Raw genomic sequence first — 14,999 nt, forward strand, 5'->3', positions numbered from 1 at the left:
AGGCCTTTCTCCATAAAATGTCGGGATGAAGAGACGTGACAAATGTCTTCTTCTTGACTTATGCAAATAGAATTTACCAAGTAAGAAAATAATATTAAGGACTAGTTCATGTCCTTTGTTTTTCATATTGATACCAAAAATCTGAGCACAGATAAAAATCAAATGGGGATGACTTGGGTCGTGTGCGTGCGTGCATGCGTGCATAGGTTACGTGTGTTTGTGCTTGTTGTCCTGCAGAAGTGGTACAGCCCACGCGGATCGGTCGCTATGGAGAGCAGCTCCCCAAGAGCTTGAGCCAGCCACAGCCGAACAGGGACGAGCGAGGAGCGAGGAGGAGGACGGAGCAGAGAGTGAGCGCAGAGAGCGCACAGACACGCAGGGATCATGGAGAAAACATCACCGCTTAGAGGGACTTTGCCATCCAACGGACTACGACTTTTAACATCACTTCTCACCTTATACGGACTTACCAGTGAGTTAACGGCTTCTTTTTCATTTTGTTCGTGGTACTTTTGAGGCGACAGAAAGAAGTTGCTGTGGAGCTGGCCGGAGTGTCTGCCGTTAGTCACCGATTCAAAACGCCAAAAAACCGGCTAGCCCTCGTTGTGTTGAAGTGGGCTGTGTTCCGTTAGAAGCCCGTTAGCTTTATTTAAGCTAATGGTTCTTGTGTGTGGACAGTTATCCCAACATTACGTATCTAGGAAAGCAGCTGCTTCTGGCGTCAGTAGACCGTTAGCTAAACCTCGTTTGCCTTGTCCATTTGAATGCAACTCCGTTTTCTAACAATGGTTAACGTGAACTTATACCCTGCACAGCAACTGCTAATTACACACAAGCTAACCCAATTAGATTTTCAGCCCCAAATGACTCCACTCGGGACAGGAGGCAACTTTAGGCGCTGTGTTTGGTGGTAATTATGCGCACATTTTCTAGCTACTTACAGCATGAAAGAAAATACTTCCAGTATATCACATCATGACTTAGCTAACATTACTTAGTGTGGGGGGAATACCGGCTGGTTTCTCTTCCCACTCAAATGGCTAAAGTCATTGAGAGGCAGCAGTTGTTCGAGGTGTCCAAAAATAGAAACGAAACGAAATATTCTTGGTGTCACTTATGGTGAGCAAAGAGGAGCTCCTTTGTGAAGTTTGCCAAGTGGTCGGATACAGATGGGGGGGATAAACGTTATGTGATACAGAAGAGGAGAGGCAGCACAGACTCCTCCGCTTAGGGCGTGAGGGGTGGCAGGGGAAATGAAGACATATTTCAAGAGAGGCACTGCAGTCGCAGAGTCTCTGGAAGTATTGACCTGCAGCTGGGCTGTATGCCAGCGAGAGCACCCTCCAGTCTCTATACCGTCCCGAGTCGTGAAGCTGGAGAGCTTGTCTATATCCCAGTCCTGAGCTGGGATTACAACACATGGTCTGCAAAGACAAAAGAGCAGACAAACACAGATGGATACTTAAGTAAATACCGCACAGGAATGCGCCACATTTTCTGACTGCAAGGGCAATAAAAGCTTTGCAACTATGCCATGTTTAATAGCTTCTAAAAATGTAAATAAAAGTTTTCTGCACGGTTAATTGTGTAACAGTTACTCTACTATACCACTATAGCTGTCAATGCCCAGAACCTTTTGTATAGTGATGTAACCAGTGATGATTTTAATGAATAATCAGCACATCATTCTCTTGATAAATCGCGTAATTGCTTGGTCTATAATAATATAACTTAAAAAAAAAAAAATGCAAAAAGTGTCCACTCCAGTTTCACAGAGCCAAAGGTAATATCGTCACATGTCTTGTTTTGTCCAATCAGCTGTCCAAAACTCATTAGTATTATTGTCAAATCCAAAATCATTGAGTACTAAAAAACAAATAAAAAAAAACAAGGAAATATATCCATTTGTCAATTTTTCCTCACTTTTCCAAACTCTTTTTTAGTGTGTAGTAAAGCTGAACCAGTGCTGTATTGATGAAGCTGGTACTGATATATCGAAAAGTATAAGATATTTGATAATGATATGTGGGCAGATATTCATGTTTTTACATAAACACAACAGAACTAAAAAAATGATAAGCTAAAAGTCACTAAAAGTAAATATTTTTTAATGAATTATGATTCAAATGTGCACTGAGCAGGACATTTTTAAACTGTGACCAACTACGTAATGGAGACACTTTCTAAATGACCTCAAATATATCTTTGGCATTTGTGCATTGCAATTTCTTGGAATTTATCAGCTGACACATTCAGATGAAATATATCAACAACAAGATCAGCTAATTTGTTGCCCTGGCAGATTCATCAGTCAAGCTGTAGTATGTAGTGTCTCTACTGCTGCCACTAGTATCATCTCTGTCTTGCTTACACACACACTTGCAACACATACTTTTACAGAGTCTTCTTCATACCATACTTTTTCTGTCTGTAACCACAAAACACTGGTTCATAAATCAACACAGGGAACTGATAAACAACCCATTGCTGCAAACTAAGCTGATTAGCCCCCAAACATGTGCTACTTGGTGCAGTGTGTATGCCGGTTTTCAGTCCAGCTAGTCACCTTGACAGCCAAATTATCTGATTATTAACACAGAGGACAAACCAGCCAGCAAAAATGCAGTATTCTTGGTGTTGTATTTGGAACAACATCGTGCCGGTTTTTGACTTTCAATAATATATGGTTGGAGCCCATGTGGTTTAGGCATACTGTTGTGTGTTTAGCAAAGCACAAATGTGCAAGGGGGACTTTGTGACATGAACAGTGTTGATGTCAGTTTCCTTGACTGTGTCATTATCAGATTCCCTGTAGTGTTGACGGGGTTGTGAGGAGGGGATTCATCCGAGGCGTGGCTACAGGCTGTGAGGTCTGTAATTGAAGACCGTAGTTTTGTGGTTTCTTTTCTTGGAGCCGCAGGATTCACAATCTAAATAAATAATGTAGTAATGGAGCCACCGAAATTACAGACTCAAAACAGAAATAGATATGAAAAAGCACCGCATTGACTGAGCAGAATTGGTCCTTCTTCTTTAGAGGTTAATGTGCTTCATTGGTTAATAAATGATAGGTGCAGCCAAGAAAGTAGGCTTGTCATTGAAAATGTAATTCAAATAGCTACATCTTTCTACCATATGGCATAGGGCAGATCAGGTCACAACATCTTTTTTTGGACCTTTTGATTGGGGGTGGTGGGTGGATAACTTCATGCTTAATGGAAATTCGGATTGTAGTTGTAGAGGTAAAGTTACATGTCATCCTATTATTACGTTTTATCAAGCTAAAGAATCTGCAGTCATAATACATTTTACTTGATTCACTTGATTCTTTTACCATTTTTTCCTGTCAGTCTTCCACAAAGGATGGTTGGTTATTCATGACCATTACTTTGTATAGTAGACAGACTTGTGATACACTGACTAAATATGTCTACAGGTACCAAAATTTCACTCCTGGGTGCTGTTAATTATCCACAATGGTTAAGTGCTATTGAAAATATATGCAAGAAAGGGCTTTAAAGTAAGTTTTAGCATTTGGTTGCACTTTTGTGGGTCGCAGCTGTTGCATCCATCTGAACCTCTCATTAATGTTAAATCTCAGTTGTCAAGCAGCAGACTGAAAACTCCTAATCACATTAAATGCATGCAGTGTTTTCTTTTTGAAGGAAGGCCATCAGCAGATGAGTGTGCTGCTTTATTGTGGGACATGGCGACTGTGTGTGGGGTTTTGGGAGAAGGCTGTGGTCACCAGCTTCTGTTGACTCCACCCCTTTGCTTCCTCTTCCTCAACAGATGTGACTGACTGACAGAGGCTCTGAATGGCAAGTTGCTCTCTGGTGGTCTATTAGTAAATCATAGCTGTGACCTCCAGACAACAATATATATGACACTGCAGTTAGTTGGTGATACTTAAGCCATCTGCTTCCAATAAGAATGAGCATCAATGAATTGTACATTTAGTGCCAACCTGAAGTACTCTGACTAAAGATACTGTATGTAAGTGTGTTTCCATCCACCTGTTTTTATGTGCATTTAAATTTGTGCATTGGCTGAGGTGGAAAAGTTTGTGTTTCAATAAAACATAAGGCAACAAAGTGCATTTGAAAGTAGTAAAAAAACTGACTAAATCAGTCACAATAATACATCAAATGAACACAAATGCCATTAGGGTTGCAACTAATGCTTTTTCTTGATTAATTGTTTGGTCTATAAAATGTCAGGAAATGGTGAAAAGTGCCCATTACGTTTTCTAAAACACACTCAAATGCATTTTGTCAGACCAGCAGTATAAAAGCCCAAAGTAAAGGCAAAGAAAAGCAGCTAATTTTCACAAGTGTGACATGTTTTTGCCAGAAAAAATTACTTTTGCCAGAAAAAAGGACTGATTATCAAAATAGTTTCCAATTAATTTGCTGCTGATTGATTAATCGATTAATTTTTTAAAATTTTAAATGCCATGTTTGCCCGTTCCTCTCCAATGGTTTCATGGCACTTGACTGGAGAATTACTGGCACCTACTGCTTATTTCAATTAACCAACTCGTAATACTGGCATAACAGTAGTGAATAGAGAAGTGCATAAAATAGCATTTCCTCTTGCTGATTTTCTGGAAATTCTGTCACAATTTGCACTGCCTTTGGATGGAACCCTGACTTATTACACTTTATCAAAAGGGCCTGTTGCTTAGACTGAATGTCAATATGAATGTTAATGTCATTCTTTCTTGGCTCTAGCAAAGTTATACAAATATTAACCTTCACAGTTTAAAAAGTCACAATGCAAAAAGTTATAATTGACCCTCTTTGCAGTTTGACGTGTCCTGTCAACAGTTTTAGACGGACATCTTTGGCTTAATGCCATGTACCCAGGCAGAGCCATTGTTAGTCGTATGCCTAGAGGGATAAGGCTGTATATTTTTCTTACTGTCAGCAAATCCCATGAAAAAACAAAACCAACAGTGAACTGATCCTGTTAACAAGTACTGTCTGTGTAGCCAAAAGCCTGATATGGCTTATTCCGCTATTGTCCAAAAAATATACAGCAATGAGCCACACCATTGCTGTGGGTGATGGTGACACGTACCTGCACTTCCATGAATAAGGCCACTGTAAGTTATTTTGAATCCCAATCCCTCATACACAATGCTGGAGCCATAAATACTAATAATAACTTTTTAAAATGAAACTTAATATTTGTGACTGAGCTTTTAAAGTTTCAAAACTTCTGATGAATGAATGGACTTGGGGCTGATTGCCACAGACAGGGTATGGGAGTTGGAAAGCATTAAGACTAAGACGTTGAATTTGGACTTTCCATGGGCACAAATGACACAAATAAGCTATCATACCAGCCTCAACCTTAACCCGACTGCCTGGTTTTGTGAGCCAATCACAATGCTTCTGATGGCATTCATTTTTTTGTGGCTACTTCCTTTCCAGACCAACATGGGTATTAGGACCACAGTACATGGGTAATTAGCCATTCAAAATGGGGAGGAAAAGGACATAATGCATAAAAATACACAGAAAATGCTAATATTAGCAGTGGTATTTTTCACTGTGTTTTAGCTAGTACGTCTTGTCTACTGAATTAATCTTGGATAGACAGGAATCGACTGTTTCAATCACTGAGTCATAGGAAACTGCGCTGTATAAATGGCTTCCAGATATTTCCATGGTTAATTACCTACTGTGAATGAACAGAGAGAAACATTTTAAACCGTTTTTTGCCTGCTGTTTTCAGGAGACAGGGTTTTTCCCTGAAAGAGCAGATCACAGTATGCCACTGAGGTTCGGGTCACTCGGATACACTGTGGCTTCACAGTCCATATTAAAGAGGTATACACACAGGATGTGCACAGTCAGCAGTTGAATCCCCCAGGAGAGGAGTGCCGGGGTTATGGGAAACAGGTGTGGCTGCTTTTCACCGCTCAGTCTTATTTGTTTCACTCATTCAGCTGTTGGGTGGTTATGATGTTTGGGATGAGCACACAGTCAGTTGTATGCACTGACACACCCCCTACCACCCAGGTGGGAGATTATTAACACCCACTAGTCAAATACTGGCCAGTGCTGACTGTAGAGAGTAAACTATTTGTTGTGTTGTCTCATCTGGTAGTACACAAAGAATGGTGACATACAGTATACTGTACGGATGAGAAGAGTGTCTTGTTTTTCCACCAATGTTTCCACCATACCTGCTGCTTGGATCCCTCATCTGTCCTCTGTAAAGTCAGTATTACACCCCCACTACATCCCAGTTTTAAGCTCTCTAGCACAGTGTTTGTCTAGCATCCAAACCTGTGATATGCATCTTGAGAATGGAAATAGACATTTGGCTCAAGAGAACTGGACAATTTAAGCAAAGTTAATCATCCACAATTCTGGCTTTTAGCTGTGAAGTGAAACCTCTGTTATGATGTATCAACAAATATTAACAATCTAAACCTTTTGACTGTGACATACAAGTGAATTAAGCAGTGAAAACACAGACAGTATTGGACTTACTATCCCAAGATCACACGTCCAAAACCATAAGTGAGCAGGAAATGTTCACTGCATGCATTATTTACAATAATGGACATGCCATGAGTGACGGACCAAAATTGTCCTTTGTAGTAGCATAACTGCATTTCAGATGGGAAAACTCGCATTATTTGAAGTAACTGTCTTGCCTGTGAAAGATTTAACCAGATGTAGTTATTATTTTCTCAGAATTTCAGTTCAAGTTTCTAGGTTTCAGCACCTCTGCCCTCATTGTGTGTCAGATAACATCACACACAGGAAAGGAAAGCCCTGTCCCCTAACTCAGCAGCTTACCAGCCCTGGTCCTTAATGCAGGTATGTTGCAGTAATGGCTTGAATAGGATTTTGTAAAACTGAAACCCTGCTGGCATTCAGCCAGATTATTCTGTATTCCCCTGCCATCCCTGCTACACTGCCCATGTCCACCTTGTGTCCTTATACTTAAGTTTCCATGCTTCTGTTTTAGTTGTTATTATGATCTACAGACAGACTGTAAAGCCCCCCTCTCTGATTTAAGCTGTAGCAAAGAAGACCAAATAGACAGGTTTTGTTACTGGTTAGTATTAATGATGGACGGTGGAAGTATACTGTCTTTCTCCAACAGCTTAGCTGCTCTGTCACACAGGGGAAGAGTCACAGACTACTGCTCACTTCTGACCAACATGATAGCTCAATGTGGTTGCTTCTTGCGGAAGGGATCACAACAATACAAGTGGCCAATTCTAATTAGGGTGTAAAACAATGTTGGAATGTCATATAAAGCACAGCTTGCATTACATTTTGAAGGTATACTTACACTATAACCCAGAGCTGTTGGGGTTCTGCTGCCTTTATGGATTCAAAATATTTGTCTTTTACATCCAAATGAGCTGTATATTGTGGGAACACTATGTCAAACCAGACATGTAACCCTAGTCCCAGAAAAAATACACTTGGGTGTTGTCTTGTAGCAAATTTAATCTCTATGAACTTTACACATGTAGGAGGAGGTGGACCTCTAATTTCTGGCTAGTAGGAATGACTTATATGGATTTTGAAAACATTTCTCTTTGAATAAACTCGAGACATAAGTGCAGATCAGTGATGTAGATCAGTAAAATGGCATCATAACCTGTAGATGGGGGATTGGACTCAGGGTTTCAACTGGCATGTTGTCGGATATGTATTTGTGTCCTCCTGTGGGGTCACTATAGATCTGCTTTAGTCAGCTGTGATTTTTTTTTTTTTTTTGACATAGGTTCGTAAATCTAATTTTTCTCACTGTTCAAAGTGGGTGGTAAGTCTAATTCAGTACCACTTCAATCTGTTGCAGAAAACAGGGTGAGAGTATGTGCCGGGAAGAGTGGGTGTGCCGGGAAAATGAATTCACTCTGACCAGGATAATGCTGGTGAAATGCCACAATGACCACACTACTTACTGTTTTTATTGACCACCGGATACACACAGTACCATACAGAGGCAGGTTTCTGTTGGACTGCTTTACCTTCTCTGTTGTGAAGTGGTGATTGCTGGTATGTGCAGTGATGCTAATTGCTTAATAAAGTCCAAAGAAGCTTTCCCCATCAACATCCATACTTTTCTAGAGGCAATAATGTATTTGTGAAGGAGGCTGCAGTCACCTTGGTAAACCCAAAAAACAAAAAATTGAGAATTGGAAAGAATTGGAAAAGTTCTCATGAGGGAAGACAACAAACCTGAATACAGACTTATTTAAAAAATGGCAAAGGTATGTAATCCGGCTCAGCTTCCAGGCCTCATTGGAAGACCTAAATATGATGACGTTGAACATGCTGTACTGATCTTGCACATAAAACAAACGAACAACAAAGTTTTCTTGTATCAATCAAAAGGTCTGTAAATATGTTTTAATTTTTAACTAAAAATTGCCAAGTATGTGAAGCCTTCTTGTGACATTCACTAACACCATGTAGAAATGTTGCTGGTTGTTAGCAGAAATGGGCATCATACAAGAAATCTAAAATTGGACAATCATGGGAATAATTTTTAAAGAAAAACAGTCTAATTCCCTCTGGGGTCTCTGTGGCATGTGGGAAACTTTGTTTCTATTATGTTAGATTGGCCTAATGAAAGTACAGTAGCCCATTTAAACCCAGTCAAGGGCAGTGGAGTCTGTGATTAGTACAGAACCCATTCTGAAAAACTCCACCTCCTCATGCCACCACCCAACAAGGGCCTGATTGCTTTCTGTCTTAATAAATGAAAATTTAACTTTGTTTTATGGATTTTTTTATCAGGAAATCTGAGTATTTTTCAAAGGACATTAACATAAATGTTGTGAGAACAACATGTGACTAAAAACAATGCATAATTCTTGAATGATAGGCTCTTGAGGTCTAATCTGTCCGTGTGCATGTCTCTATGGTTCATTGCTGGCTATGAGGAAAAGGCTATTTCTCCTCTTTTCATCCACCTGTTCAGAAGCACAGTTGTGTTGGACATGTTGGGGTCTTTACAGCAGGTTTTGGAGCCCACGGATACAACAGCAGTATGGCAAAGTTGAGCAAGTACCAGTTTTGAATATATGAGTCCAACTTGCAATTAATCTTGTATTATCAAATAGGCTGATGTGGAGGGTTGGACTTTCAGTTATCATTAGGTAGCCTGTCTATGCTGTCTTTGGTTTGATTTTAGTGGATGCTGTGAATAACTGACTGAAATCAATTAAGCAGATGCTAGGCTAACTATAAAACATCACATTCTCTGAAAGAATAGACACATCAGTTGTTTTTGTGATGTGTTGTCTGGCTAAATGTTTTGTATAGTAAATGTCTGAACAATTCATGGCTGTCATCAAGTTGTTTTTTTTTTTTTTTTTAAACAATCAGCTATCTAAAAAAGGACAGGAGCAGTAAGGCGCTACTCGGTGAGCAAGCAGACCCTTTTTCAACACTACTTGGGAGTGAAGGTGATGGTGGTGCAGTCTCTATTAGCATCTACATGTCAGGGACATCAACACTTCACCTCTAATTGAGGTCCTCAGTGACTCCTGTTGTGGTCTCTCCCCTTAAAAAGAAAACCCTTAAGATTGACTTAGTCACACAGCACATTGGCCTTTTGTGACTGGCTGTGGCTTTTGCAGATTGTCATTTTGAAATAGTACATTTTGTTGTACAATTTCTAACTGCATGGAAAAATAAAATGCCCAACTCTGTGAGCATAGCATTGTGTCCACACACTAAAATACCACAAACCCCCACAACAAACAATAACAAATCCCACACAATAAGGCAGGATGCTGTAGGAATGTTTGTGTTGCTTTGGTACACAGCGGCAGACATTGTCCTTCACAAGTCCTACAGCATAGCTATAGTTGACTCTGATTAGAGGTTGTAACCTGTCCTGACACTCTGTATGTCAACACTATTGATCTTTTTCTTTTAAGCACTGATCTTTAATCAAATGTGACTCGGATGAGAAGGGCAAAAAAAGTCCACAATGCTAGGGGGGGAAAAGGTTTTGAAGAGGATAGTGACATGTGAAAGAGGGCCTGCCTGCCCCCTTTTAAAAGCCTGTCAGCCTGTGTTTGTCTCCACCATGAATTAGCCCACTGAAAAAGCTTCACACCCTCACATGATACAATGCTAGGAAGGAAGGGGTAGAATGGAGCTGGTGTACGAACTAATGTTTTCTTCACACTGCATAAATATTCCTTACGATAAAGACATGCTATAAAACAGGCAATTCACCACTTAACCTATCCTGTCTAACTGATTGAGACAGAGTTAAAGGCTTTACAAAAATAAAAAAAAAAGGTCTGGGGAGCTGTGTAAGGCACACAGGCATTGTCTGAGTTGTTTCTTTTTTTTTACACTGGTCACCTCTTTAGGGAGTAACTGTCGCACACAAATGGCTCCACACTGCCTATTGACTTCCTTGAGTTTCCAGTTTAAAGGCACAGACGACTCAGAAAATATGGGGCCGGCCCAAATGGTATTTCAAAATCCCAACTGTTGTAATTTTTGTTAATTTTCCACAAATGTCATTTTCTCATCTACAGGGGGAATGGGTTGGGAATGGTTGCATGGGAGACATTACTGAATAAATATTTTATGACTGTATCTCATAGTCATATATTAATCCATATACAGAGATTCATTTGGGTGCTGTTTTGAGTGAGGTCAGCAGAGTTTGCCCAGGCAGTTTTCAAATACATGTTAATGAACGTTTTTGAAAAGTGACCTTGATAATCAGATGGAAGTTTAATAGTCCACTAATGTTGCTATTGGCTTATAGTAGACTAAGGGACTTCGGTGCCTGGAAGGAGTATGAATTACTGTGCTCATTAAACACTATGAAACACTGCCTTTCGGCCTGTGCCTACCTCCTACACACACATTTGAAAATTAACAATGCAGGGAAGAGGGTGGAGACTATGTTCACTCTGGTGAATCCCAAGTTGCTTGCTAACATCTTAGAGAGGCGAATGACAGGCATTGACCAGCGTCATATTGATAGATGAGGTAACATTGTTATTATAGTATAGACTATTGTATATGTTGATGTTCACAGACTCCAATTCTAGACTGATGTTAGGTAGTGTTGCACGCTGTTGGTACTGTAGGGGAGCAGGAGATAAGCATTGAGGCATCCCTTGGATTTTCCTGTAAAATTTGGTCTTTTCATAGAAATCAGTCCGCAAGGCTGTGAAAGGCAACTATGAAAGTCGAGGAAGGTCTCAATTTTTGAGATACTTTACAATCTGTATATACAGTGGCAATAAAAAAAGTGATTGATACATGTAAATTGCTCTACATTCTTACATATGATACCTTTTTAAATATAGATATTTAAATATTTTTGTATTTAATTACCCTTTAATTACTCTTTGCAGGATACCAGATTCTAGTTCATTACCACTTCCACTTCTACTTCCACTTACTGCAGTTCCATCGGTTATGATGTTATAGTAATCCTCAAAGTAACTGCTGGGATCTGGGAACACAGCAACATTGCTAAAAAGAAGTTCAATAGGGCTAAAAAAAAAAAAAGAACAGGTTTCAGATGATCGTACAAGTTTTAAACAAACCCCCAGGTTAGCCAAACATCCATCACAGTTTACAGACCGACTTCTTGATTCACATGTGACACACCATACTTGCTACAGTTGTACATGTCCAATATTGTACTACGTCATCTTTGTACTACGAGATTGCATAATTATAAAGGCATACACTTTTAAAGTCTGCACAGATTAACCATCCTGTCTTTGCTGTAAATACTGTACATGTGTTTGCATCAGTAGTTTTAGTGTCAAGTTTGACCTGGTTCAGCAGCAAACATGGTGGTCTGAACTGCTCTGGCAGACTGTTGTTGCCTGACAAGTACTAATATGAGTCAGTAAAAATGACTGACCCAGCCCAGTTACATTCTTATGTCCTTACACACTTCGAACTCCTGTTCTTTCTTCTGTCCATCTCACTCCTGTACTACTTCTCAAAAACTGTCCTATTTCTTGTTTTGTGTCCTGATTCATCTTCTGCTCAACTCTGTTTCCTCTTGCTTTAGTCCTAAACCACACTCCCTGCTGCACAGATCTCATGTCTGCATTCTTCTCCTGTGAGGTCTTCAGATCAGTCCCTCATGAGTGCTGTTTGACATGATAATCTATGCATGGAGTTTGTCTACATGAACATGACATATTGTCTATTTTGTTGCAGCTTGTGAATGTTTCTGGACTTGGCTCACTCTTGTCTCACACGGTTCTGACATGCACTGCAGGCTTTATTGTGAAGATCTCTCTAGCCAGGAGACAGCCTCCTCTGGGGAGGTCAGGGCTGGAGCTAGGTCAGGTCTGGGTAGGTGGAGATTTTGGCTCATCAAGTGGCTGACATGGAATGTTTGAGCCGGTTGCCAGGCAAAAAGGAAGGTTCTGATTTACCATTGCGTCTTTCGAGCAGCTTGTCGCAATTAGTGATGTCAGGAGGGAAAGAAACAAATATGAAGCATTTCTTCAAAGAGCAAGCATATCCTTCCCATGAGTTCATTCTTTCCTTGGGTTTCTCAAGGAAAGAGGGGCAAAAGTGCAGCCTATTTCTCTGCGGTCAAATTAAGTTTTGCAGGCCAGGGTTCTTCCTGTTCTCTGGGGCAGGGTGTCACATTTAGAGTCGACTGAATGATTGAAAAGCATAAAAACAGTGACACTGCATGAAGATGGCCATCAAAATTTAGTTTTTCTTCTGGATCCTTTGAAAACTCTGAACCTTATTTGTTTATCTAACAAGATGGATAACCAGCAATGAAACTAGTGACAGGCCAGAGCTGTGCCTCAGTTCTACAGCAGTACGCCTGTTTCCTTGATGAAACAGCATGACAGCTTTGTTTAACGCACTGCTTACATTTCATTTGCCTGCAGTATTTTAGATAATATTTCACGGTGCTCTAGTTTGCGAGCCCTGGCTGTGTTGTTCATGGTTGCAGCTAGCAGTGCCAAGTTTCCCCACTCTCCTCCTGGCTGTAGGTATCCCATGCAGAGGCCATCTGTCTCTCCTCCCCTAATGGCAAGGGTGGAGTCCTCTTTAAACACATCCCCCCTTTCTCTCCCTCCTTTTCCTACTTACTCCCAAATGCTTGCTGTAAAACAAACAGAACATGGTATGGATGGAGTCTAGTTTCTTTGTATGCTTTGACAGCCCTGAAAGCTGACACACTCAGATAGACAAACTACGTACAGTAGCAGTTGGAGTGTCGTTTAAGGTAGCTGCAGCATGTGGAGCATGTTAGAGAGAAGCCTGGTCTGAGACACGTGTCTGCAGACATCAACACAATGTCACGCATGCCAAGCATGTTAGTTTACTACTAAGACGACTGATGCAGCAGGATGATTTTTATCTGTTTGCCATCTATATTCTTGTACCACTTACAGATATATATTAGTAAATATGTATCTCACTGTTGAGATTTTATCACTGCAGTATGATTTCGTTATATTTTGTCAAGCAAAACCACTGAGTTATACTAGTAAGGTGACAACAAACAGCTGTCGTGTCAGCTCAGATGACTGTGGAGTGGAGAATGCAAAACCCACACGGCTCTGACCCTGATTCTCCCCCACACCAGTACACCCAGAGGACTCTGGCAGATGCAATGCAAACACAGGGTAACACATGCGGTGCAAAGCACATTATAGCAGTGCAGGCTTTAGTTTTAGACCAAGTCATGATTCAAAGGTGGGAAAGAGATGTAAACAGATCTCTAAATTAGAAATGAATGATGTGAATAATAAGCCAAAGTAACTTTCCCAAGTGGATGTTAAAATAAGGCAGCCGGAGTTAAATACTTGAGGTTAATAGGTTAAAAGCTAAATGCAGTGTAGAGCTGTGCTTGATTAGTTTACACAGCAACACAAGAAACACAAGAGAAATATTTTGAAAATGTGGGTCAACAGAGAAAAAAACAAGCAGGACAGCCCATGTGCTATCGCACAACATGAAACTTCACACACACAATGCAACATACATTTAAGACTCAACAGCCATTCAAACAAAATGACTGACTCTTACACACATGGTAACACACTTATTACTTATTTTGGAAAAGCGAAACTCTCTCTCTCTGTGTGTGTGTGTGTGTGTGTGTGTGTGTGTGTGTGTGTGTAATCACTAAAATTACAGGGGACGTAATGGAGCACGGGGAGCCTCAGCCTCACTGGCTATATTCCTCACAAACCAAGATAGCATTGCTGTGGCTTACCACTCACATTCATGCCAAAGACTCAAAATACCAGCCAGTGGACCACTTTTATAAGCTTTACTCCATACACATCCGAGACTACGTACAAAGTGGAAATTTATGGCTCCCAAATATAGCTTACTCTGACTGCAACCGTGTCAAGAAAACTGAGATTTACTGTTTTGAATATTTTGAATGAAATCACCTTTTTACATTTTATCTATAAAACAAACATTTTCACAAGGTTTAATGTGGATCTACTCTACAATTCAGTCTTGACCACTGTTGTAAATCTTTGTACAGCCTCTTAAAAATGTTAAAGTATACATTTTTCTATCAATGACTCTTTTCTGTGATTATGCTTGCAGAAAAACTGGGACTATGATGGATTTTTTCCATTCAGAGCAGTATCCATGAGCTTTAATTTAGGATTTATTGAAGGTCAAGATACATTCATTCCCACTGAGCTGGTTGTTTTTGTTTTTGTTCTTTTTTTGGTTACAACCCAGTACTGTGTGTATCAACTGTGAGATGCAGATTACTGTCCATACAGCTCAGACATCATGATTTTTTTTTTTTTTTTTGGCTCATCTTGGCTTGACTAACTTACAGAACCTCAATGAATTGTAGCATTCAAAATGGCCAATAATGTTCAAAACAAAGTTTACATGTTGCATTTGTTTAAAATAACGCATTCAAAACTGCGGTGGGCTTCAAGTCAAATTAAGGCCCTCATAAAAAGAGGGGATAAAACCATTAAATAGCTGGTTTTGTTTCATCTCCTT

At 40.1% G+C, this 14,999-nt stretch overlaps 1 protein-coding gene across 1 annotated transcript in view; it reads left to right on the forward strand.

Annotated features, from left to right (window-relative positions):
- Nucleotides 1-239: 239 nt before the first annotated feature.
- The window catches only part of nectin3a (nectin cell adhesion molecule 3a), a 31,508-nt gene continuing 16,748 nt past the window's right edge, over nt 240-14,999 (forward strand). Inside the window, 1 exon segment of the mRNA XM_023404278.2 lies at nt 240-472. Coding sequence (XP_023260046.2) covers nt 385-472 — 88 coding nt within the window. The 5' untranslated portion in view covers nt 240-384.

Source organism: Seriola lalandi, unplaced genomic scaffold, assembly GCF_002814215.2.
Source record: "Seriola lalandi dorsalis isolate HSWRI2012SDOR001 ecotype SW California unplaced genomic scaffold, Sedor1 jcf7180002054237, whole genome shotgun sequence".
Taxonomy (NCBI): Eukaryota; Metazoa; Chordata; class Actinopteri; order Carangiformes; family Carangidae; genus Seriola; species Seriola lalandi.